The sequence below is a fragment of the Vipera berus genome, assembly GCF_964194415.1.
Source record: "Vipera berus genome assembly, chromosome: 2".
Lineage (NCBI taxonomy): Eukaryota > Metazoa > Chordata > Lepidosauria > Squamata > Viperidae > Vipera > Vipera berus.
The window spans coordinates 274,065,707-274,090,375 of record NC_138203.1 but is presented as its reverse complement, the minus strand read 5'-3'; the positions used below and the strand labels follow the sequence as shown (position 1 = coordinate 274,090,375).

Below are 24,669 nucleotides of genomic sequence, written 5' to 3'. Positions count from 1 at the left end.
AGTCCAGTTGCCTTTTTTTTTGGGGGGGGGAAACACCTCTGGGGACTTTTCCAGATGGGCAACGTTACCATCTGCCACTGCCCAGCCAGTATGCCCAATGGAGAAGGATGGGTTAGTTGAATCTCAGTAATCCCTGAGTTGCAACAGTGCCCATGTTTATTTGAGGGAGGGATGGGTGGGGAAGAGAGCTTGAAAAAAGAAGAAAAACAAAAAAAGAACACCCAATTTTCCTTTACGACATGGAGCTCGTCCTTCGGAGGCTCTGCAGAGCGGTCCCTTTCAACGCTTGTTATGGCTAAGTCAAGGAGAAAAGGGACATTCTCAGACCATTAATCTGTCCTCGTTTCAAGGATGGGGTGGCGGGGGGGGGGAGGCTGAGCTGGCCTCCATGTTGACAGTTGCATTTTATTTTATTTTATTTTTGGAGAGATCTGGGTGGCACCCTGCCCTGCAGCTCTGGAGAAGTGGAATAAGGGCGGCTGGTGGGTGGTTTTGACACGGGGCAGAGTCTCCTGTCCTCCTCCCTACCCCCAGTTTGAATAGACTTGCCCTTAAATGCAAGGAGCCTCACCTGGCCCATTTAACAATGCTCTGGGCTGGATTCTTGATCTTGGTCTTCCTGGCTGCGGCCCTCCTGAGGTGCCTTCAGGGATGGCTGAGCTGGAGGAAGCAACCGTGGGAGCTCCCAGGCCCCCCAGCTTGGCCTTTGGTGGGCAGTCTCCACCACCTGCTGCACGCCAATCTGCCAGTCCACTTCCTCCAGTTAGCCCAGCATTATGGACCCATCTACCGCCTCCAGTGTGGAAAGAAAGGTACTTCCTGATTTTTTTTGGGGGGGGGAGGGGGCAGAGCTGTGTTGGGGGTGTTGGGGGTAAACAGAGAGGCGTTGGGGGAAGTTCAGCTAAAACCTACCTCTTCGTGGAATTTTTAGTCTTCCAAAAAAATAGCAGCATCACGTTCCTGAGGCTGTTTTGTTTTCTTTTGCCTCTGCTTGGGCTTCCATGCTTGCTTCCCAAACTTCCTTCTTTTCCCAATTTTCTTCTTGGATTTTTAAAAACTTTGCAGCATGCCATTTTAGGACAGGGCTTTAAACGGGAAAACAAGACGATTTCCAGATTATTTTCCCTTGTCGGATGGCTTTATAGGCATTTTATAAATAAGAATTTTTCCAGATTGGTGGAGATTTTTCCCCCCTTTATATTTATTAAATTTAGGTGCCGCCTGTCTTGCTATCCAAAGTGACTCTGGATAGCTCACAGTGTAATAAAAATAGAAATATAAAAAGAACTATAAATGCTTTTGCTCTGGATGGAGAAGGAGTTGGATGACCTTGAGCCGGTACCGGAATCATTTGATGTCCTCAGGTTTAGAAGTTTATCCTTAGAAGATGGAAGTTAAAGATAAAAGTTATCTTTAGAAGAGAAGATAGGGAAACATTTATTTTTATTTTATTTATTTTAATTCCATTTATATCCCGCCCTTCTCCGAAGACTCAGGGCGGCTTACAAAAATGCTGACAAATTTCAGGGTCTATGAAAGCAGGCTAGGGGGCGTAAGAAATAAAAATGTATTAGAAATTGCTTAATGAAATGTGTAATCTCAATAATCCTAGCTAAAATTTAAGTTGTGAGTTTAACAGTTATAAAATGGAGTAACTTAAGCTTTTAAAAGTAGGAGCTCTGACACATGGAAGATAGTTGCTGTGATTTTAGACAGAAAAGTAGGTCATCGGAAACTAGACATAACCCCGAGCAGAGGAAACACAAAAATAAAGATAGAGCTTATGTCAGCTAAAAGTCATGGTTAAGAAGTAAAGCAAATGCAAGGGCCTTTTTCCTGGGAGGTGAGGAACAAAAATTTATTCTGTTTAGGCGTCTTGGATTGGCTGATCGGGATTAGCAGGTGGGCTTGAGTGCGGTAGTGGGGGGAGAAACTAGCGTGCCGTAAAGGTATAAATATGTGCTTTTAAAAATTATAGATGTGGTTTGATCTCCTGCGAGAGTTTAAGACCACCAACTTTTGCAAAAGTTATAATCTCAATAAAACTCTATTCCTGGAATCCCAAGTAAGTTTGTTTGTCTTTGGAAACCTGAGCCACGTTCCAAACAGGGAAATTATGGGGAAGTAGATTTCACCTAAACATAGGGAGAAACTTCCTAAAAATGCAAAAATGACTAACTAGTTCCTTTACTGAAGCTATTTAGAGCAGGGGTCCCCAACCCTCAATCCGTGGCATGCCGGATACCAGGCTGCAGAAAACCACCGAAGCCCCATCTGTAGGATGCAGGCAGCATGCAAAATTATGCACTCTCTGATCAGCAGAAAAGCCTCTGTGCACGGAACTGGTCCCTGGTGCCCAAAAGGTTGGGGGCCGCTGGTTTAGAAAATGCAGACTCCATGTCCTGAGTTGGCTTGTTTTATTGTGCAATAGCTCTTAACTCAATGGATGCAGGAGGGCTTCTTTGATGCTGTGTTTTCAGCCAAAAGCAGTACTTTTGATTAAAGTTACTAGTTCTTTAAAGTAATGAAGCAAATTCTCCATGAGCAATGTGGATTCTGTTAAGAACCAGTTCTGTACATAGATTTGAACTTTAAAGGTAAAGGTAAAGGTTCCCCCGCACATGCATGCTAGTCGTTTCCGACTCTAGGGGCCGGTGCTCATCTCCGTTTCAAAGCTGAAGAGCCAGCGCTTGTCCGAGGACGTCTCCGTGGTCATGTGGCCGGCATGACTAGATGCCAAAGGCCCACGGAACGCTGTTACCTTCCCACCATAGTGGTCCCTATTTTTCTACTTGCATGTTTACATGCTTTCGAACTGCTAGGTTGGCAGAAGCTGGGACGAGTAACAGGCGCTCGCTCTGTTACACGGCACTTGGAATTCAACCCGCCAAACTGCCGACCATCTGATCAACAAGCTCAGCGTGAGTTGGCTTGTTTTATTGTGCAATAGCTCTTAACTCAATGGGTGCAGGAAGGCCTCTTTGATGCTGTTTTCAGCCAAAAGGAGTACTTGTGATTAAAGTTACTAGTTCTTTAAAGTAATGAAGCAAATTCTCCATGAGCAATGTGGATTCTGTTAAGAACCTGTTCTGTACATAGATTTGAACTTTAATAACTTGCAAATTCACTTTCCTTCCTTCCTTTTTTCCTTCCTTCCTTCCTTCCTTCCTTCCTTCCTTCCTTCCTTCCTTCCTTCCTTCCTTCCTTCCTTCCTGCCTGCCTGCCTGCCTGCCTGCCTGCCTGCCTGCCTGCCTGCCTGCCCTCTCTCTCTTTCTCTCCTAATTGATGTTTGGGAGTTTTGAGGACTAGCTTTGAAAAGATATTGTTTTTTTAACTGCTTTTTCTTCTTTTTCTGTCTTTCCCTTGCTAAGTTGTGGTTGTGCTGAACAACTCCGAATTAATTCGGGAGGCTTTGATGCGAAAATGGTCTGACTTCGCTGGACGGCCTGAAAGCTTTCTGGGTAATGATTCCCCTGATTGTTTGTAATTCTGGTAATGAACTGAAATCAGATCGTGGCTTGAGAGCCATTTTTAGCTAAATGTTTTGAGGGGTTAGGGAGGGGGGTGGGTTTACCAGTTCGATTGGTAACTAGGGGGGTTCCGCCAACCGTTTCTCAGACCAGGTCAGGGATTGATCGTGCCGTGGTGGGAGTTGGGCTGGGGGCCTACGGGGCCCCGGGGCGGGGTGTGGGATTATCTATTCCCACGGCGGTTGGGAATGGCCACAGGTGTAGGAACAGAGGGCCACATCAATTCCCGGGGGTGCGTCCCCGCTGTCTTCAAGCGGTGATGCGCTCTGACCCTCTGATTTCAGCACGTGGTACCAGGAGCGAGGATGTGCAGCCACCTGAGCTCAGGCTCGTGTATTTCAATGCCAGGTCCGTTATGAATAAAGCACCTCTCATTCGTGATCTGATTGAGGAGGAGCATGCGGACCTGGTTTGCATCACGGAGACCTGGTTGGGCCCAGAGGGCGGAGTCCCCCTGGTTGATCTTAGCCCATCAGGTTTCCGGGTGCTGCACCAGCCTAGGGCTCAGGGTAGGGGCGGTGGAGTGACAGTTGTTGTGAGGGAGACCCTATGTCCGCGGGAGGCCACCACAGTCCAGATAGCCGGGTGTGAGTCCCTCCTCCTGAGATGTGGTCCCAGAGCTCAGTTGGGCTTGCTGCTGGTGTACGTTTCACCTAGACACGTGGCAGCAGCCCTGCCTGAGCTTCTCGATATCCTCTCAGGGTTGGTGGTTGAGTTCCCCAAACTTATAGTTTTGGGTGACTTCAACTTACCATCCCTGGGGGGATCATCTGAGTTAGCTCGGGAGTTCATGGCTTCCATGACGGCCATGGACCTGAAGCAGGTTATTCTGGGCCCAACTCACGGGGGGGGGGTGTCACACGCTCGATCTGGTTTTTCTATCCGGACGGTGGTTGGATGATCTTGGGGGGGGGGTTCCCCAATTAATTCACCCCTGTCATGGACCGATCATCATCTCCTGCGGATGGTCTTCCGTTTTACCACTCCCTGCCGTGGGGTTGCTGAGCCAACAAGATGGTTCCGCCCTAGACGCCTTATGGACCCTGAGCAGTTCCAAACGGCGCTTGGGCCCCCACCTGCTTCCTTTGCTCACAGCTCGGTCGATGCCCTAGTGGAAGCCTGGGAAAGGGCAGCCACAGAGGCACTCGACCAAGTTGTACCCATGCGGCCCTTGACCCGACGCAGATCCCAACGGGCCCCATGGTTCTCCATGGAGCTCCGTGAGATGAAGCGTTGGAGACAGGGCCTAGAGAGCTGTTGGAGGTCCAGCCGATCCGAATCCGACCGGTTACGACTAAGGTCGTTTACGAGAACTTATCTCGCAGCGTTGAGGGTGGCAAGGTCTAACCACTTTGCCACCCTCATCGCGTCCGCAGATAATCGCCCGGCCGCCCTGTTTAGGGTAACTCGCTCTCTTCTTAATCAGGAGGTGAGGGAGGAACCCTTGCAGGGTCGAGCCGAGGAATTTAGCCGATTTCTGTCGGACAAAATCGCTCGGATCCGGACCGGTTTGGACTCCGACTGGGCAGAGTCTGACGAAGAGGATACGAGCGGCCTTGTCGATTTAATCTGGGAAGAGTTCGATCCTGTGACTCCTGAAGAAGTGGACAAGATCATGGGGAAGCTGAGCTCCACCACGTGTTTGTTGGACCCGTGCCCATCCTGGCTGACTTATGCAGCCCGGGATGGGACACGAGGCTGGCTGCAGGCAGTGATTACTGCCTCTTTGAGTCAGGGTAGTTTTCCCTCCGCCTTGAAGGAGGCGGTGGTGAGACCCCTCCTCAAGAAGCCTGCCTTGGACCCAGCAATTTTAAACAACTATCGTCTGGTCTCCAACCTTTGCTTTTTGGCGAAGGTTGTTGAGAGCGTGGTGGCGCAGCAGCTCCCTTTGTTCTTGGATGAAGCTGACTACCTAGACCCGTACCAATCGGGTTTCAGGCCCGGGTACAGCACGGAGATGGCATTGGTCGCGCTGGCGAATGATCTCTGGCGGGCTCGGGACAGAGGTTGCTCCTCTGTCCTAGTCCTTTTAGACCTCTCAGTGGCTTTTGATACCATCGACCATGGTATCCTGCTGCGGCGTCTCAGAGGGTTAGGAGTGGGAGGCACAGTTCTCCAGTGGTTCTCCTCTTACCTTCTGGGACGTTCGCAGTCAGTGTTGGCAGGGGGGGCAGAGATCGACCTTGAGACCTCTCATTTGTGGAGTTCCTCAGGGATCGGTTCTCTCGCCTCTCCTGTTCAACATCTATATGAAGCCGCTGGGTGAGATCATTCGTGGTTTTGGAGTTGGGTATCACCAATATGCTGATGATACCCAACTTTTTATTTCTACCCCAAACCACCCCAGCGATGCCCTCGACGTGATGTCCCGTTGCCTGGAGGCGGTCCGGGTGTGGATGGGGAGGAACAGGCTTCGACTCAACCCTGACAAGACTGAGTGGCTGTTCGTGCCGGCATCCCGGGAAATTCCGATTATCCCATCATTGGCCATGGGGGGTGAGCTATTACCCCCCGTAGATAGGGCCCGCAACTTGGGGGTCCTTCTAGATTCACAGCTCTCTTTGGAAGAGCATATTGGAGCTGTGACTAGGGGGTCCTTTGCCCAGGTTCGCCTGGTGCGCCAGTTGCGGCCCTATCTAGACCGGGATGCCTTGCGCACAGTCACTCATGCGCTCGTGACCTCTCGTCTAGACTACTGTAATGCTCTCTACATGGGGCTGCCCTTGAGGTCCACCCAGAGACTCCAGCTGGTACAGAATGCAGCCGCGCGAGTTGTCTTGGGAATTTCCCGATACTCCCATGTTATACCTTTGCTCCGCGAGCTGCATTGGCTACCGGTTGCTCTCCGGGTGAGGTTCAAGGTGTTAGTGATGACTTACAAAGCCCTTCATGGCATGGGTCCGGATTACCTACGGCAACACCTGCGGCCGGCGTTAACTTCCCTCCGTCCAGTGCGCTCCCACAGAGAGGGCCTCCTCAGGGTGCCGCCGATCAAAGAATGCCGATTGGTGACCCCCAGGGGGAGAGCGTTCTCTGTGGGCGCGCCAGACCTTTGGAACAGCTTACCGGTTGAGCTCCGGACGGCCCCCGACCTTCGCTCCTTCTGGCGCGATCTCAAAACTTTCTTTTTTGAACAAGCTGGCCTGGTCTGACGGGATGGGGTTGGGTTTTTATAAATAGTTTTAATTGTAATATGTATTAATTTTAAGGGCATAATGTTTAATGGCTTTTTAATTTTTGTATAATATTTTTATTGTGTTCACCGCCCTGAGTCCTTTGGGAGAAGGGCGGTATAGAAATCAAATTATTAAATTAAATTAAATTAAATTTTGTTAGCTGACTCCAGCGAGAGAAAGGACTGCACATTGCACAGAAATAGGATTTGATTGTGGAAAAAACTGCACTTTGCTGGGTTCGTCTAAGCCAGGGCTAGGCAACCTTGGCTCTTTTGTGACTCGGGGACTTCAACTTCCAGAATTCCTGAGCCTACCCCTGATTCTAAGCCATAAACTATGCTTACAAGCCACCATGGATGGATTCCCACCACATAGGTGTTCCTCCACTTACAGCAGTAATTGAGGTCTGAATTATGGTTGTAAGTTATTAAATGGCTCATCATGTGATCCTGCCCAATTTTACCACTTTGTTTTCAACAGTTGTTAAGTGAACCCTTTTTCTTCAATAGGTGTGGGTTTTTTGCTGGAAACTGGAAATAAACACCAGAAGCCGGCAAAAAATATAAAAAACCGTGGTCTCGTAACTCTGGGATGCTATAAATGCCAGTTTGGTTTAGTGGTTAAGTCACCAAGCTAGGAAGCAGGGGATGGTGAGGTCAAGTCCTGCCTCAGCCATGAAAGCCAGCTGGGCATTCTTCTAGTTCAGTCATAACAATAATTTTCTTGTGGGAACCAAGGTTCTAGCCTGCCGAATTATCAAGCAGTTTGACCTTGGCTCCCACAAGAAAGTTATTGTTATGACTGAACTAGAAGAATGCCTCTTCCCCCCTCCCCCCATAGCTGTGAAAAGCTGAAAAAGAAGAAAAATGGCTGTAGCCAGAGTAGTTTTGTAGGTTTGACACCAACCTTCCAGTCGGCAAGCCCAGTGTCTTAACTACTAGGCCACCACACCTCCACCCCAACCAGTCTTGGGAAGAACATACTATTCTTATCTCCATCACTTGAGGGTGCCCAATCAATATCAGCAGAACAGGGTTTTTCCGAGCTTTGGGCATCTGTTTCCTTCTGTAGGCAGAGGGTAGATGTTTGCCATTTCTCTATATCCTTTTCCTTGAGGGCTATTCCTAACCTCTCCTTCTTACCTCTCTTCTCCAGCCCACTTGATTTCCAAGGGAGGCAAAGACCTCTCTCTGGGGAACTACACACCGACGTGGCGCTTGCAACGCAAACTCGCCCACATGGCCTTCCAGCGCTGCCTGCGAGGAGACATGGAGAAGACTGTGCAGGACCAGGCTCAACACCTCTCCAAGGTGACCTTGAAAAGGAGGGGAGGTCCAGGCATCTGGACTGAGAGTTGCTGAAGCTGAAGATGCTGATGTAGCATCTACTTTTTAATTTTTTAAAAAATGGGGAAAGGGGATTAAAAAACCCCATTCATTCTCATTTTTTGCATGTAATGTACATGTGTTGATCATACATCCTTTATTATGCAGGCAGTCCTGGCTTAACTACCAATTGTATTACAACGTTTAAAATTACGATGACCACAGAATGGGGGCTTTATGGCCTACAAGACACACACACACACACAAACACACATACACACACCTGGCTGCTATAAATAATCTCATTGTCCCCCTGCACTTACAGTATGTTACTCCATGTTAGGTGGATCAGCTTTATTATTTGTTGTGACACTCTGTCATCTTAGATCTTGCAACTCTGGGCGGCTCCCAAGAGTAATACAAAACAAAATCAAGGAGAGAAGCAACCTAGAACTAAGGAGAACTTTCCTGACAGAACAATTAACCAGTGGAACAACCTGCCTCCAGAAGCTGTGGATGCTCCAACGCTGGAAGTTTTTAAGAAGAGACTGGACAGCCATTTGTCTGAAGTGGTGTAGGGCCGTGGTGGCCAACCTATGGCATGTGTGCCGCAGGTGGCACGCAGAGCCCTCTCTGTGGGCACGTGCGCTGTCACTCCAGCCCTAGGCCTTCAGCTGGGTTTTATAACCCTTTTTTGCTTTAGGCCTCCGCCACTGTGTGCAAAAAAACCCCAAAACAGTTCAATCAATCAATCAATTTCAACTTCTTGTGGGGAAAAAAAAAGATCTCGCAGAGTTGGAATTGATTGATTGAACTTTTTAGTCCCACCCAGTCTGCTGTTACCACCGCAGCCACGCCCACCCAATGGGCCACGCCCACCCAATGGGCCACACCCACCCAATGGGCCACACCCACCCGGCACCCGATGATACATAAGTGGGTTTTGGGTTACCGTTTGAGCACAAAGTCTCTAAAAGGTTCGCCATCACTGGTGTAGGGTTTTCTTGCCTGAGCAAGGGGTTGGACTAGGAGACCTCCAAGGTCCCTTCCAACTCTGTTCTTCTATTCTCGTGACCTCCCGGTTAGACTACTGCAACGCTCTCTACATGGGGCTGCCCTTGAGGACCACTCGGAGGCTTCAGCTGGTGCATAATGCAGCCGCGCGAGTTGTGATGGGAGTTTCCCGATACTCCCGTGTAATGCCTCTTCTCCGCGAGCTGCATTGGCTTCCAGTTGCCCTCCAGGTGAGATTCAAGGTGCTGGTGATGACCTATAAAGCCCTAAATGGCATGGGCCCGGATTATCTGAGTGAGCACCTGCTGCCAGCATCAACTTCCCATCGTCCTGTGCGCTCCCACAGGGAGGGCCTCCTCAGGGTACTGCCGGTCAAGGATTGCCGACGGGCGATCCACAGGGGGAGGGCGTTCTCTGTGGGCACGCCTGCCCTATAGAATGATCTGCCTGTGGAACTCTGGACCGCCCCCGACCTTCGTTCGTTTCGCCGGGACCTGAAAACCTGGTTCTTTTATCTATCTGGCCTGGACTGAGGGGTTTTAAGTTTTTAAACTTTGTTTTAATTTGTTGGGCTATTAATTAATTTAATTCATTTTAATTCTATTTCTATTTCAACTTTTATATTGTCTTTTAAAATTTTGCCCTGTAAACCGCCCTGAGTCCTTCGGGAATAGGGCGGTATATAAAACTAATTAAATAAATAAATAAAATAAATATTCTAAAAGGTCACATACAAAATAAAAATAATAAGCGATAAAAACAGAAACAAAACAACTAGTCTCCCTTGATGCAACCAGCAGCGTTACCTCCTGACTCCATCCTGTCCCACCCAGGAGGGAAGATGCAACGATTTTATGCTTTTCTGAAAAGAGTGTCAGCCTACTGGATGACACTGACAGTGGTAGAAATATGTGTCTTTGTGCCTGTGCGTGATCTAAGGCAGAGTTCCCCAATGTTTCTGGCTTTGCAGACCGGTGGGGGTGGGGAGAGGGGATGCTTCCGCGCAAGCGGTTGGCAAGCGAGTGTGAGTGCAGCTGCATTGGCCTGAGCAGCATGCCTGCACACCTGCTGCTCACTTAAATGGAGCGCATGCACATGTGCCCACCCTCTGCTTGCACGAGTGAGGCTCTGTGTGTGTGTGTGTGTGTGTGTGTGTGCGCGCGCGTGCGCACCACTCGCCAGCCATATCCATGGCCCAGTTGCCAACCCCTTATGGCCCTTTAGAGGGCGGCGGCCCACAGGTTGGGGACCCCCTGATCTAAGGCATATTTTTCTCTTGTGACTCCTTGACAGGTTCTCCACAGTTACAGTGGACAACCTGTGGATGTGGCCCACGACTTTTCTCTGCATGCTTCTGCGGTCATCTTTACCCTGATATTCGGGGCAGTGGTGAGTCTTCCGGCCCGCTGTGCAATTGCTCTGCTTTCCAGCGGATTGTCTTCTCCGAGCTACCTTCGTCTTTTTGTCTATCGTAGGACATTTCCACCGTCGAAAGAATGCATCGCTGCATGATCGAACTGGTTGAAAATTGGAGCGCTGCTTCCATCCAGATTCTTGAATTTCTTCCCATCTTCAGGGTGAGACCTGCTTAGAGGGCTTTTTTCTTTCTTTGGTGCCTTCAGGGTCAGACTTGACTCCTGGCAATTGCCTGGACCAGCTCAAGTGGTTTTCTTTGGCAAGATTTCTTTTTTTGGAAGTAGCTTGCCATTGCCTTCTTCCTAGGGCTGAGAGAAAGGGACTGGCCCAAGGTCACCCAACTGGCTTTGTGCCTCAGGCAGGACTAGAACACAGAGTCTGCTAGTTTCTAGCCTAATGCCTTAGCCACTACACCTAACTGCTTCTTAGGCGTTGCACTGCACACTACTTTGATCAGCTCTGCAAAACAGGCCCAGGTCCTCGTGCTCTGGGATAATCCCGTTTCATCTCCATGAAGGAAGCCGCTGTTCACGGGAGAGTCTGCCTTTTGAAGAAGAAAAAAACAGATTACCTGGAAAAGGTGCTGCCAGACACCTATTGATTTTTTGCCTCCATAGGTGCTCTCCTTTCTTTTTTTTTAATATCCACATATAAAAAGAGGAATGGTTGTAATCATGAAGTCACAACCACTATGTACTTTATTGACCTTCCCATGGAAATTGTGACTGACAGACAGATAGGAAGATCATAGGGTTTTTTTATATTTGCAAGTAATAATCTTGGTCTAATCCCCTCCCTCTCCCTCTCCTCCCTTCTCCCCTCTCCTCTCCTCTCTCCTCTCCTCCCTTTCTCTCTGTCCCCTCCCCTGCCATCCCCTCTCCTTCCTTCCTCCCCCTCTCCTCTTCTCTCCTCCCTTTCTCCCCTCCCCTCCTCTTCATTCCTCTCTATCCCCTCTCCTTCCGTCCTCCCCCTCTCCTCTCCTCTCCTTTCCTCCCTTCCCTTCCTCTCCCTCCCCTCCCCTCCCATCTCCTCTCCTCTCCTCCCCTCCCTCTTTTACTACTTTGAGTGTCAAGGGAGGTATAATATTCCCCAAATGTGAAAGGGTAATGGCCAATTTATCCAACACATCCAAAGAAGGGAAGGAGGGAAGAGGTGTGAGAGTCCTTGGTGTCTGTGCTAAAACCAACTTCATTCAGATCCTCTGCTGTGCTCTAGGTGTTCCCCAACCCTACTTTGCGGCATCTGCTTTCCTGTGTCAAGAGCCGGGATGCCTTGATCCAAGACCAGATGAAGAAACACCAGGTGAGAATGTGGAGAATGGCTATGATGTTTAGGCTACACAGGTAATCCTCAACTTAACGACCATTTGTTTGGCAACTGTTCAAAGTTGCGATGGCATTTTAAAAAGTGACTTACAACCAGTTGTCATACTTACAACAGTTACAGGTTCCCCACAGTGACATTATTGTGGTTCAGGTGCTGTTGGCAACCATCGCACATTTGCGGTGCTTGCAGCATCCGGCAGTCACGTGATCCCCATTTGTGATCTTCCCAGACAGAAAGCAAAATTAATGGGGAAGCCTGCAGGAAGTCGCAAGTTGCAGCCATGTAACATCTCCTTTAACAACAGTAGCGATTCATTTAATGAACGTGGGAGAAAAGATTGTAAAATTGTGTGTGGTCAGTTAATGACCACCCTGTGTCAGGACAAATCTTCTGGTCCCTTTTGCGATTGTAAGTTGAGGACTACCTGTATAAGGTTACCCTTTTTTTAAAGGGAGGCTTACAGACAAGAAAACGACATGAGAAGAAGGATTGACTAATTTAAGAGCAGGAATGAGGAGAAGATCTTCCAGTTCTACCACTGTGCTGAAATGGGCCAGTGTTTATCACAGGGGTGGGGAAGCCATATCTCATCAAAAGCTACCAGAGAGGACCAAAGACAAGGAATTATTGGGACTGGGCCCTGAGCAGGTGATTGTTTACTGATGGGATGAATAGATGTGTCATGCCTCTGTCAGAGCCTGACTGTGGAGGAAAATGAGCTGGAACGGGACCCTATGGAGGTCGAGGGAGAGGTGGCTGTGGCTTCAGAGGAATGTGGGAAAGAGCAGGCCGAGGCAGGCCAGGGCCTTTCAGGATTGGGACAGGATGAACAGGAGAGACAGAGTTCAGGAGATGAGTAAGGGCCACCCCCTCCTGATCCTAGAGCATGGAGAGTGGAGAGAAGGAGGGAACAAGGCAGGCAGGCTCAACTACTTGGGAGGAGAGCGGCCCACCCCTCTCCACAAGGCACACCTGGAGACTGAGACTTAAGGAGATGCTGTGGGGAGAGGCATTTTGTGGTTGTTGTTGTTAGCTGCAAAGTTGTGTCCGACCCATTGCGACCCCATGGACAATGGTCCTACAGGCCTTCCTGTCCCCTACCATCTTCTGGAGTCCATTTAAGCTCACGCCTACTGCTTCAGTGACTCCATCCAGCCACCTCATTCTCTGTCATCCCCTTCTATTGCCCTCAGTCTTTCCCAGCATTAGGCTCTTCTCCAGTAAGTCATTCCTTCTCATTAGGTGGCCAAAGTATTTGAGTTTTAGCTTCAGGATCTGGCCTTCTAAAGAGCAGTCAGGGTTGATCTCCTCTAGGACTGACCAGTTTGATCGCCTGGCAGTCCAAGGAACTCACAGGAGTCTTCTCCAGCACCATAGTTCAAAGGTTTCAATTCTTTGGCAATCAGCCTTTCTTATGGTCCAACTTTCACAGCCATACATTGCAACTGGGAACACCATGGCATTGACTATGTGCACTTTTGTTGGCAGGGCAATGTCTCTGCTTTTTAGTGTGCTGTCTAGATTTGCCATGGCTTTCCTCCCCAGGAGCAAGTTTTCTTTTAATTTCTTGGCTGCACTCCCCATCTGCAGTGATCTTGGAGCCCAGGAAAATAAAATCTGTCACTACCTCCATTTCTTCTCCATCTATTTGCCAAGAATTGAGAGGGCTGGATGCCATGATCTTGGTTTCCTTAATGTTAAGTTTCAACCCAACTTTTGCACTCTCCTTCTTCACCTGCAACATTAGAGTGGTATCATCTGCATATCTTAGGTTGTTAATATTTCTTCTGGCAATCTTAATTCCAACTTTTGATTCATCTAGCCCTGCCTTTCTCATGATGTGCTCTGCATATAAGTTAAATAGGCAGGGTGACAGTATACAGCCTTGCCGGACTCCTTTCCCAAGGCACACCTGGAGACTGAGACTTAAGGAGACATTGTGGGGAGAGGCATTTGTTGGGAACAAATGCTGATTCCTTGGAGTTTTGTGTGTTGTTGCTGATCTCTTGTTCTGTGATTTCTGCTTGGAAACCCGGAAACTCTGACCATTGGACTGACTGACAATGTTGCTAGGATGTTCAAAGACCTTGGACTGTATTTTGGCTTCTCTTCTGAAACTGCTCAGGCAAGCTAGCATTCACACAGACCTGTTAGGTTTATGATGTATGTGTCATTCCTTGTTATCTCCATGTCCTTGAGTAAATTCCTCTTCTAATCAGACTGTATGTGAAACAACTTGCAGCCAGAGGTGGCTGAAGGTGTGTGTGTCTTCCTTTGTTTGGTGGCTTGCCAGAAATGTGAGAGCATTTGGGGAAAATTTGGAGCAATTAAAGGGTGGTTTGAATTGCCAGCTGACTGCATTGCCTCTGTGCTGTGCCCTGGGTCATCACAAGATGGATGAAATCAGCTTGTCTTGCTGCACGCCCTCCTCTCTTTCTTAGGAGTTGAGTAGCCCTTCAGAGGTCCAGGACATGTTGGATGACATGCTGCAGTTTCTGCGTGACCATGGCCCTGAAAAATGGGGGGAGACCGGTCTCTTATTGGACCATGTCCACATGGCCATTGTCGACCTGCTTATCGGAGGCACGGAGACCACGGCAACCCTGCTCACCTGGGCTATTGCCTTCCTGGTACATCGTCCCGAGGTAGGATGAACCGTTTGCTGGTGCGGGGAAGCCTGGTCCTCTAAATCAAACCAGCTTCCCTCTTTTGGGGCTACATTTTAGCTTTGAGTTGAAGATCTAAGAGCACAGTGGCGCCGTGATTAGAATGCAGTGTTGCAGGCTGACTCTGCTCACCATCAGGAGTTCGATCCTGACCGACTCAAGGCGATTCAGTCTTCCATTCTTCTGAGGTCAGTAAAATGAGGGCTTAGATTGCTGGGGGCAATATGCTGACACTGTAAACTACTTAGAGAGGGGTGTAAAAGCACCGTGAAGCGGTACATAAGTCTGATTGCTATCTCCTCCTGCTTCTAATTTATCTTTCTTTCTCCATGCAGAGGTCATGGAAGAAGACCAAAGTTGTGTGCCTTGACCGGGGAAGCTGTGGCTTTCCAAGTTGTTGGACTACATCTCTCATTATTCCTCATCACTTGCCACGATGGTGGGGTAATTGGAGTTGGAGTCCTAAAAAAAGGGGGGGGGCAGAGCTTGCCTGTACTTGAAAAGCAAACTTTGTTGAAGGTACAGGTAGTCCTCAAAGACCACAGTTGGGATCAGCAGATCTGTCACTAAGCAATGAAATCATTAAGTGAGACATCATGTGACTGCCTCACTTTGCGATGGCAGTTCTGAAAGCCTGGGCTGTGGTCATTAATCAAATCTCACTTGATCATTAGGCGAGGACGCACCCAGATCTATGCCCTTCCTGGCTTGGTCCCTCCCAGCCCTGGCCTCACTTCTTCCAAGGCAATGGACTGCCTTCCCTTCAGCTCCCCCACCCACCTTTTCCCTCCCATCTCTGCTCTTCTGGCTGGCCTGCACAGTGACACTCCTCGGTGGTGGCAACGCTGGGGTGTCAGCCTTCCCAGATAGACTAGACAGGAAAAATGACCAGATGAGCTGTTTCTACTTCATTGTAAGGCTTTACTGTATTGTAACAGAATCTTGCAAGTCTGACAGTACAAATCTCCCACCATTTTCTTCACGCCCTGAGAAGTTAAGGAGGAATCCTTCTGAGCCACTTTCGTACCCTTTATGCAGACTACAACCAGAAACAGCCAGTTTTGGTCACCATGATGTAAAAAAAACATGTTGAGACTCTAGAAAGAGTGCAGAGAAGAGCAACAAAGATGATCAGGGGACTGGAGGCTAAAACATATAAGGAACGGTTGCTGGAATTGGATATGACTAGTCTAATTTTATTTATTTTTATTTTAATTTATATCCCGCCCTTCTCCGAAGACTCAGGGCGGCTTACAAGCTTAGCAGTAGCCTTCATTCTATGTATATGCCTGCTTATTAGGGCTTTCACACACACCCCAAGCAGCATTATTACAAAGTCAGCTTAATTGCCCCCAGCAATCTGGGTCCTCATTTTACCTACCTCGGAAGGATGGAAGGCTGAGTCAACCTTGAGCCTGGTGGGACTCGAACCTGCACTAATTGCAGGCAGCTGGTGTTACTTAAGGAGGCATTAGCCCACTGCTCCACCAAGGAAGAGAAGGACGAGGGGTGACATTATAGTAGTCTTCCAATATCTCAGGGGTTGCCAGAAAGAAGAGGGAGTTAAGCTATTCTCCAAAGCGCCCGAAGGCAGGACAAGAAGCAACAGATGGAAACTAACCAAGGAGAGAAGCAACCTAGAACTAAGGAGAAACTTCCTGACTGTTAGAACAATTAACCAGTGGAATAACCTGCCTCCAGAAGTGGTGAATGCTCCAACAGTGGAAGTTTTTAAGAAGAGACTGGACAGCCAAGGTTGCCTACCCCTGCTCTAGGCAGTTTACAATGTCAGCATATTTGCCCCCAAACAGTCTGGATCCTCATTTTTACCAACCTCGGAAGGATGGAAGGCTGAGTCAACTTTGAGCCCTGTCAGGATCGAACTCTAGGCTGAGGGCAGAGTTAGCCTGCAATACTCAACATTAACCGCTCCACCACCAGATGGTGACGGTCCGATGGGGAGGCAGGAGTGGTGAGCACACAGAGTGGCAAGGAGGTGGGTGATGGAGGACAGGTGGCCAAAAGGGCAGAATTGGGTGATGAGGTAAGCCAGTTGGAGGGAGGGGGGAGCTGAAGCACACACTGCTCTTGTAAATGTGGGTGAGCTGCCGAGTGCCTGAACTCTGATCAGGTGACCACGGGGGCGTTGCAAAGGTTGTAACTTCAGCGCTGTCATCACTCTTCTTTCTTCCTCTCCTGTTCCCGCTTCTTTCTCTGCCACTCCAGATTCAGGAGCAGATCCACCAAGAACTAACCGATGTCATCGGATCCCACCGTGATCTGACCTACAGCGATCAGGAGCAGCTGCCTTGCCTCCAAGCCACCATCTGGGAGACCCTGCGCCTGCGCCCATCGGCACCCCTGGCTCTGCCCCACATGACCATCCGTAACACCAGGTAGTAGGTTTCAAGAACCCCCGCCCCCAAAATCTGTGCTTGAGAAAGGGGATCCCTGTTCCCTTCCCCCTGCCTTCTGGCCCCTCTATGACCCTGCTTGGCACCAAACAGTCAAAGGCATCAGACTTGTGGCATCAAGTTCTCTTTTGGCTTAAAAACCCGGAATGCCCTTAGCCAGAATGTGGGGAAAGACACAAAGTGTGGACGAAACAGGTCTAACCGCAGCTCAGAGACTTCCAAAAAAATGTTATTATCTAGTTACAGGTAGTTCTTGATTTACAACCATTCATTTAGTAACCATTTAAAGTTACAACAGCACAGAAAAAAATGGCGCTAAAAAAACAGGACTTATGACTGGTATTTACAACCGTTGTTAAGTACCTGAATTTGGATCCTGTGACCTGGGGATGCTGTGACAGTTGAAAGTGTGAGTACTGGTCATGATGAGGATGAGGATGATGGTGAGGATGGTGAGGATGATGATGGTGAGGATGATGATGGTGCTGATGGTGAGATGGTGATGGTGGTGATGGTGATGATGGTGGTGGTGATGGTGAGGATAATGATAGTGGTGATGGTGGTGGTGGTGGTGGTGATGGTGATGATGGTGGTGGTGGTGATGGTGAGGATGATGGTGATGGTGATGGTGATGGAGATGATGATATATATTCAGTCGTGTCCGACTTGGTGATTCTACAAGCCAGGTTTCTCCACATCTTCCAATCTTCCACTACTTGTCTGAGTTTTTCCATGCTCTGGCTGGCGTCAGCTTTAATGGTGTCCAGCCACTGTGTTCTTTGAGTCTATGACAATTCATCGCTGCCAACTCGCCATGGCCAGTTTGCCGCGGCCAACTCACCATGGCCAACTTGCTGCGGCCAACTTGCTGCGGGACAAGAGTTACACTAATATCAAAGAAATGTTGGAATAGAACCATTACAGAAAGAATGCAGAAGGAGGGAGAGAATGAAATGTGAATGGCAAAAATTAATTTTTTATTTATTTTAAATAATAGAATTGTTAAATTGTCCCACAGTGAGTTGGCCTGTGGCAAATTGGCCATGGTGAATTGTCCTGCGATGACTTTGCCGTGGTGAGTTGGCTGCGGTGAGTTGGGCGTGGCAAGTTATCCCATTCTCGTGTTCCTTCGCGGCCTGGTTTCCTTTTACCTCTTCCCAACATATTTGCTTTATCCAATGAATTCCTCCACATGACATAAGAAAGATAACCTTTGTTGTCATTTCTTACTGTGGGCACACTGGCACACATTAAAAATGAAATTCTGAATTCCAGTTTGACATTGTAGCGTAACGGATGCAGGAAGATGGGGCTCCATCTTCCGCAGTTCGATTTCACCCTGCTGGGGATCCTAAAAAGGGTTGAAAGTCACCCTGAAGAGGCGACGGAAAAGGATGGGACCCTTGTTGATTGCAGGAGGGTGGTGGCCCTTCCATTTGATCAGAGCAAGCCCTCCAAACCAGCCGGGGAAAGACTGGCTACATTCGTGTGGCCAGTCAGAAGCTGCTGACAACCGAAGAAAGTAAGCATTAACCAGCAACTTTCGAGCAATGTGGATGGAATTGGGTGAGGCCCTATCCTCTCTTTATGACTTTAAGACTTTTTCCTGGGGAAAAACACCCAAAGCAAAGAATCTTTCCCGATGAGAGAGGGAAGGGAAATTTCCACCCCATTCCCTCAGGAAAAGAAAAGCAGTGAATTAACTGCTTGGGGGGAAAAAGAGAAAATTACAAGATTAATTTGGAAGCAATACACACATATAACTTTGAAATTTGGGGTCTAAAAGTACTTTTGAGATATTTTTTTTAAAAGAGACTTAAAAAGCTTGTAATATAAGTTTGGATGTAAAAAGCTGGAAGACAGCACGAATGACATCTAGTGGTGAACTACAGCACTACAATTTATTATGCCTAAAGGAAACTTGGCTGGAAGCCCAGACTCAGATAAGACTCTTGTTGTTTTCAGAAACTTTCACTTTTGAAGACTACAGCTGGGAAAAGGGGTGGGGAGAACAAACCTCTTGGGCTGTTTATCTGTGTGACACAGACAATAAATTATTTTGAAACTGGCTTGCCTGGACTATGAATATAAATGCTAACTGACTTTTACAGCTGTGTCATGGAGCTATTTCCCTATAGAAGAAACATGCATTATTGATTGAGATGATGGAATACTTTGGACTATAACCCTTTGATTGATGAACAATTTTTAATTGCTGTTCTCTCTCTGGACAGAAAGGATGTGTTTTTCATTTGAAAAATTTGAACTTTACTTATATTTGCTGAGGGGAGACTTAAGGATGGACTGATAGGCCGGTTGGATAATTAGGAGTTCAAATGACAATTGATTGAAACTTTTTAAATCCCTAAATAGATTGAACTATAAAGACTACATATAAAAACAAAATGGATATTCCATACTTAGCTTCAAATGGTAAAAAACCATCCCTAACTCCTGTCCGTAAAGTCTCCAGCTTGACATACAACAAGAAAATGTGGATAAATTTCACAAAGTAATTCTTTCTCTGTTGAAATCAATACAAAAGACAATTGCCTTAGCTCATGATAAAACTGAAAATAACATAAAGGAGTTAAAAGAACAATTCTTTAATCTAAATCTACAAACTCAGAAAATGACTACAAAGAAGGAACTAGTAACCCAGAAAATAGAAGGAAAGTCAGAGGAAGCAGATCCAAAGATGGAGGACCTAAGGAAAGGAACTAACCGACCGACTCAGACAAATGAAGAATTAGAAGATGTAGCAATATCGGAAATGGAAAAGCTATCTTACCTGTCAAGATCTCAGAACACACTTGAGGATAAGAAAGAAGAGCTGATTGAAGGGAAGATAGAGCTGTTAGGAGAATTGTGGAAAATTGGAAAAGGAGGGAGGCTGTTTAATGAATATCAATGGGTTTAGTGTCCTTCCAAAAATACTTTAATCAAATTGTCTTTCTTATTCCAAATGATATACACAAAAATAGAGGAAGCATTACTTGATGATTCAAATGCATTGACTTGGAAAGTTAGTTGGCAAAGGAAGAAAGCTAGAGTAAGACTGAAGAAAATAGAGGCTTTGACCTATTAGATGGGATATTATACTATTAATCAGAAGTTTGAACATGGCTGATAATTGTTTTTATTTTTTTAGGGATTTTCCTCACCTGAGATCCTTTTACATGATGTGAGGAAAGGAGAGTCTTTAACAGTAGATGAGATAGAAATGAAGAAGGGAGATGGGGCCACTTTTTTCTGATGTAGCTTAGGGAAGAAGTTGGCCTTGGGAGGCATCAGAAATTGAGAACTTCCCTGATAGGCAGGAAAGTTGCTCAGGACCATCTTGGAAAGCAGAACCACTTGAAGACTGAATATCAGCAGCATTTGCACAAAAATAGTAAGGACAGATCTCTGGAGATGGTTAATAATTAGGTGACAAAATCGGCTAGGCCTCTCTGCGACACCCCTGCTTGTCTCCCGTGGTTTCTACTCAGGTGTGTGGTAGCAGTCTCAGTGAATTCATCTGCATCATAACTCCATTTGTGATGTGTTATGAAACCGATGTTATTTTTTTAAAAAAATGTAATTTTTTTAACCCATCTTTATTATTTTTAGAAATAAGGTGGTGAACATATCTAGTATTTCTTTCTCCTCCTATTTTCCCCACAATGACAACCCTGTGGGCTGTGAGAGACGATTGGCTCAAAATCAGCCAGCCATCTTTCAAGCCTCAGGCGGGGGACTAGAATTCACCATCTCCTGGTGATTGGCCCAAAGTCACCCAGTCAACTTTCATGCATAAGGGAGGACTAGAACTCATAATCTGCTGGTGACCGAGCTAGTTTTGATACCTAAGGCGGGATTAGAACTCAACAGTCTCTGGGTTTCTAGCCTGGTGCCTTAACTGCTAGACCAGGGGTAGGTAACCTTGGCTCTTTTATGACTCATGGACTTCAACTCCCAGAATTCCTGAGCCAGCGTGGCTCAGCTTGGAAACTCTCCCTTTCTCCTCAGCATGGCTGGCTCAGGAATTCTGGGAGTTGAAGTCCACAAATCATAAAAGAGCCAAGGTTGCCTACTCCTGTGCTTGACCAAACAGGGTCTCTGATGTTGTTGTTCTTGGATGCTCATAAGATCCAGTCTCAGGGTAAGCAAGGAGAGTCTTGTTGATATAATATCTCCTTTTTTGTCTCCATTTCTTGTCCTCTGCCAAGTTTGTCTGGTTTCTGCATCCCGAAGGGCACAACTGTCATTCCCAACCTCTATGGGGCCCATCATGATGAGACCAAGTGGCACCGTCCTCTGGAGTTTAGGCCAGGTACTCCTCTTTGCCATTGTTGAGAGAGAGAGAGAGAGAGAGAGAGAGAGAGAGAGAGAGCAACTGAGTTCCTACCTCACACTAAGTCAGAGTAAGGCAGCCTTGGCTCATCCATGAGTCATAAAAGAGCCAAGCTTGCCTACCCCTGCATTAAGTCATGATAAAGTTTACTTGGTTTTGGCTTAGTGCAGTATTTCTCAACCTTGGCAACTTTAAGACGGGTGGGCTTCAACTCCCAGATGTCCACAGCCAGTATTGTTGAAGACCACCTGTTTTAAAGAAGAGAAACACTAGCCTAGGTGTTTTTTCACGAGGCAACTGAACTTTTTTGGTTTTTTTGGAGGATGTTTCGCTTCTCATCCAAGAAGCTTCTTCAGCTCTGACTTCCCCACCATCCAGCCAGAGCTGAAGAAGCTTCTTGGATGGGAAGCCAAACATCTTCAAAGAAAAACATGAAAGTCCAGTTGCCTCGTGAAAAAGCCCCTTTGGGATAACTGGCTGAGGGTGTTGCATCAGGGCAGCTTATTGTGCACTATTCAATAAAGTATATTTCAGAAAACCACAGCTTAGCGCAGCTATAGAGAAAGAGAAGATCGCTTGGGGAAGAAATCAGTGTGAATTTTATGATGTTTTAGATGTGTAAATGGTGAGAGACAGATCAAAGAAAGAAAAGTTGGGTTTTACCGATCATATTAAGTAAGCCATATGCGATTTGTTTTTGACTTAGTGCAGGGGTCTTCAACCTTGACAACTTTTAAGACTTGTCGACTTCAGCTCCCAGAATCCCTCAGCCAGCTATGCTGACTGAGGAATTCTGGGAGCTGAAGTCCACAAGTCTTAAAGTTGTCAAGGTTGCAGAATCCTGATCTAGTGAGATTAAAAAATGGGGTGGCACCGTGGCTCAGTGGTTAAGATGATGGGCTTGTTGACTGGAAAGCTGGCAGCCCAGGTTCGAGACCCAAGAGGCACATGATAGGTTGAGCTCCTGTCCTCACCTCAGCTCCTGCCAATCTAGCAATTTTGTTGTTGTTGTTGTTAGCTGCGAAGTTGTGTCCGACCCATCGCAACCCTATGGACAACATTCATCCAGGCCTTCCTGTCCTCTACCAACCTCTGGAGTCCATTTAAGCTCACGCCTACTGCTTCAGTGACTCCATCCAGCCACCTCATTCTCTGTCATCCCCTTCTTCTATTGCCCTCGATCTTTCCCAGCATTAGGCTCTTCTCCAGTGAGTCCTTCCTTCTCATTAGGTGGCCAAAGTATTTGAGTTTTAGCTTCAGGATCTGGCCTTCTAGTAATTTGGAAGCATGCAAATGCAAGTAGATAAATAGGTACGGCTGCAGTAAGAAGGTGACAGTACTCTATGACATCATGATATCATGCTGGCCATATGAACATGGAAATGTCTGTGAACAGCGCTGACTGAATGGCCTGGAAACAGACCGCTCCCTATAGACAGCAACAGCTAACAGAGTAAAATACACACGGACTCCTTTACCTAGCAAAGCTATGGGAATAAAGTCCCAAGTTGCATAAAGCTAGGATTTTATATTAACCTATTGATTTCAGCTAAGTATTTCTGGAAGGGGATGAATGGAAAGTGTGGCTTATTTGTGCCGTATTTATTTATTTATTTATTTATTTATTTATTTATTTATTTATTTATTTATTTATTTATTTATTTATTTATTTATTTATTTATTTATTTATTTATTTATCTATCTTGCCCCATCCAAGCCTCTAACCCAATGTTTTCCAATTATAAAAACTTTTAAGATATGGGATTTCTTTCCTTCCTAGTTTTATTTAATTTTATATTATTTATTTATTTGTTTGTTCATTCATTCATTTATTTATCCCTGCCTTATTATTTTTATACATAACTAAAGGTGGCAAACACATTCTATATTCCTTCCTTCCTCCTCCTCTTATTTTCCCCACAACAACAACCCTGTAAAGTGGGTTGGGCTTAGAGAGTGGGATGAACTTAAAGTTGGTTTTCATACCTAAAAGCTGGATTAGAACTTGCAACCTCTTGGTTTCCAATCTGGCGCCCTCACTGCTAGAGCAAACTGGCTGTCCTTGTTTAATCTGACTGGTCTCTTTCTTCTCTCCAGAGAGATTCCTGCAAGGTGAAGCCTCCGTTGAGGCCCGACGGAATCTGGTGCCATTCAGCTGTGGGGCACGTGTGTGCCTGGGGGAAGCCTTAGCCCGCATGGAGTCGTTTCTCTTCCTTGCTTACATCCTGCGAGATTTCCAAATCTTGCCCGTGTCAGCCGGATGCCTTCCTGACCTCAAGGGATCTTTTCGATTTCTTATTCATTGCAAGCCCTTCCTGGTGCGGCTGGTGCCCCGGGTGAGGGCCCCGAAGCCTGAAGAATGAGGCCTTTGCTGGGCAGGAAACAAAAAAATCATCCACCTGCTCTTCTTAGTATGATCTTGCTAATGCTCCCTGTGTCAGGACCCACTTCAAGCCCACATCTTAAGAAAGGAGAACTCTTGGAAACAATGTCTTCCAAGCAGGAACTTTTATTAAGAGTAGGAGATAGCAGACATAATAGACAGGATCTGAGATTTCCCATGCAACGCAGTAGATTATAGTGTCCCCAAGCAAGACCCCACCACATAGATCCACACACACACACACACACACACACACACACACACACCATGTGGGATTGCCAATCCCCAAGTGTTAAGTCCGTTGTGGGAACCGAGAAGATAATATCAGCCCGTCTCCAGCTCATGCGAGGTCGGCGGCTCCTCACACCTTCTCTGGGAGCGCAGACAAAATCCAGGCATTGAGGTTAGATTCCTATCTCCTCCTTTGCTCTTAATTGACAGTTTAAAAGATAGTGTTCAGAGAGAGAGAGATAAAACGCAGGAAACAGGATACAGACCCAATAAACAAAATAAAGGATTACACTGTAGTGAGGGGAGGAAGTGAAAGCAATGCCCTGCAGGCACGTTTCCCCGCCCCCCGTCCCCCTTGGAAGCATGGCAAAACCCAGGAGAGGTGGGATGAAATAGAAATGAAATGAAATAAAATAGGAATGGGTTTTGACACCCTGTCATATTATATGAAGCTCCGTTTACCCTGCTGTGATGAGTTTGCAAGTAACTAAAGTTCAAAAATCGATGGGCCATCCTTGTCCTTGGCAGGTTTGAACCAGCTCTTATCAGACTCCACAGCCCTCATGGAGAACTGGCTTTGTTACTTCCAAGAACTAGAAACATTGATCAAAGAAACTCTTGGTTACTGAAGACATTACTCAAAGAGCAGTGGTGGGATTCAAACATGTGAACCACCAGTTCTCTGTGTGGATGCCACTTCCGGAAGTGCAGTTTGGGCCTGGCCAACAAAAAACTTAGTTACCAGTTCTGCCGAAATGGTGCGAACTGGCTGAATCCCATCACTGCCAAAGAGTCACCCCTCTGCTACTACCATCAAGCTCCTTACTCCCCCCTCCCTTATTCCCCTTGGCA

At 47.1% G+C, this 24,669-nt stretch overlaps 1 protein-coding gene across 1 annotated transcript; it reads left to right on the top strand.

Moving 5' to 3' along the window:
• Positions 1–586: 586 nt before the first annotated feature.
• Positions 587–23,566, top strand: CYP21A2 (cytochrome P450 family 21 subfamily A member 2; the record flags this gene model as incomplete). The annotated part of the gene is made up of 10 exons (XM_081319140.1): positions 587–812; positions 3,372–3,461; positions 7,862–8,016; positions 10,339–10,434; positions 10,521–10,622; positions 11,677–11,763; positions 14,229–14,432; positions 16,680–16,849; positions 21,079–21,182; positions 23,301–23,566. The coding sequence occupies 10 exons, from the start codon at positions 587–589 to the stop codon at positions 23,564–23,566; spliced, it is 1,500 nt and encodes a 499-aa protein (XP_081175266.1).
• Between the last annotated feature and the right edge of the window lie 1,103 nt (positions 23,567–24,669).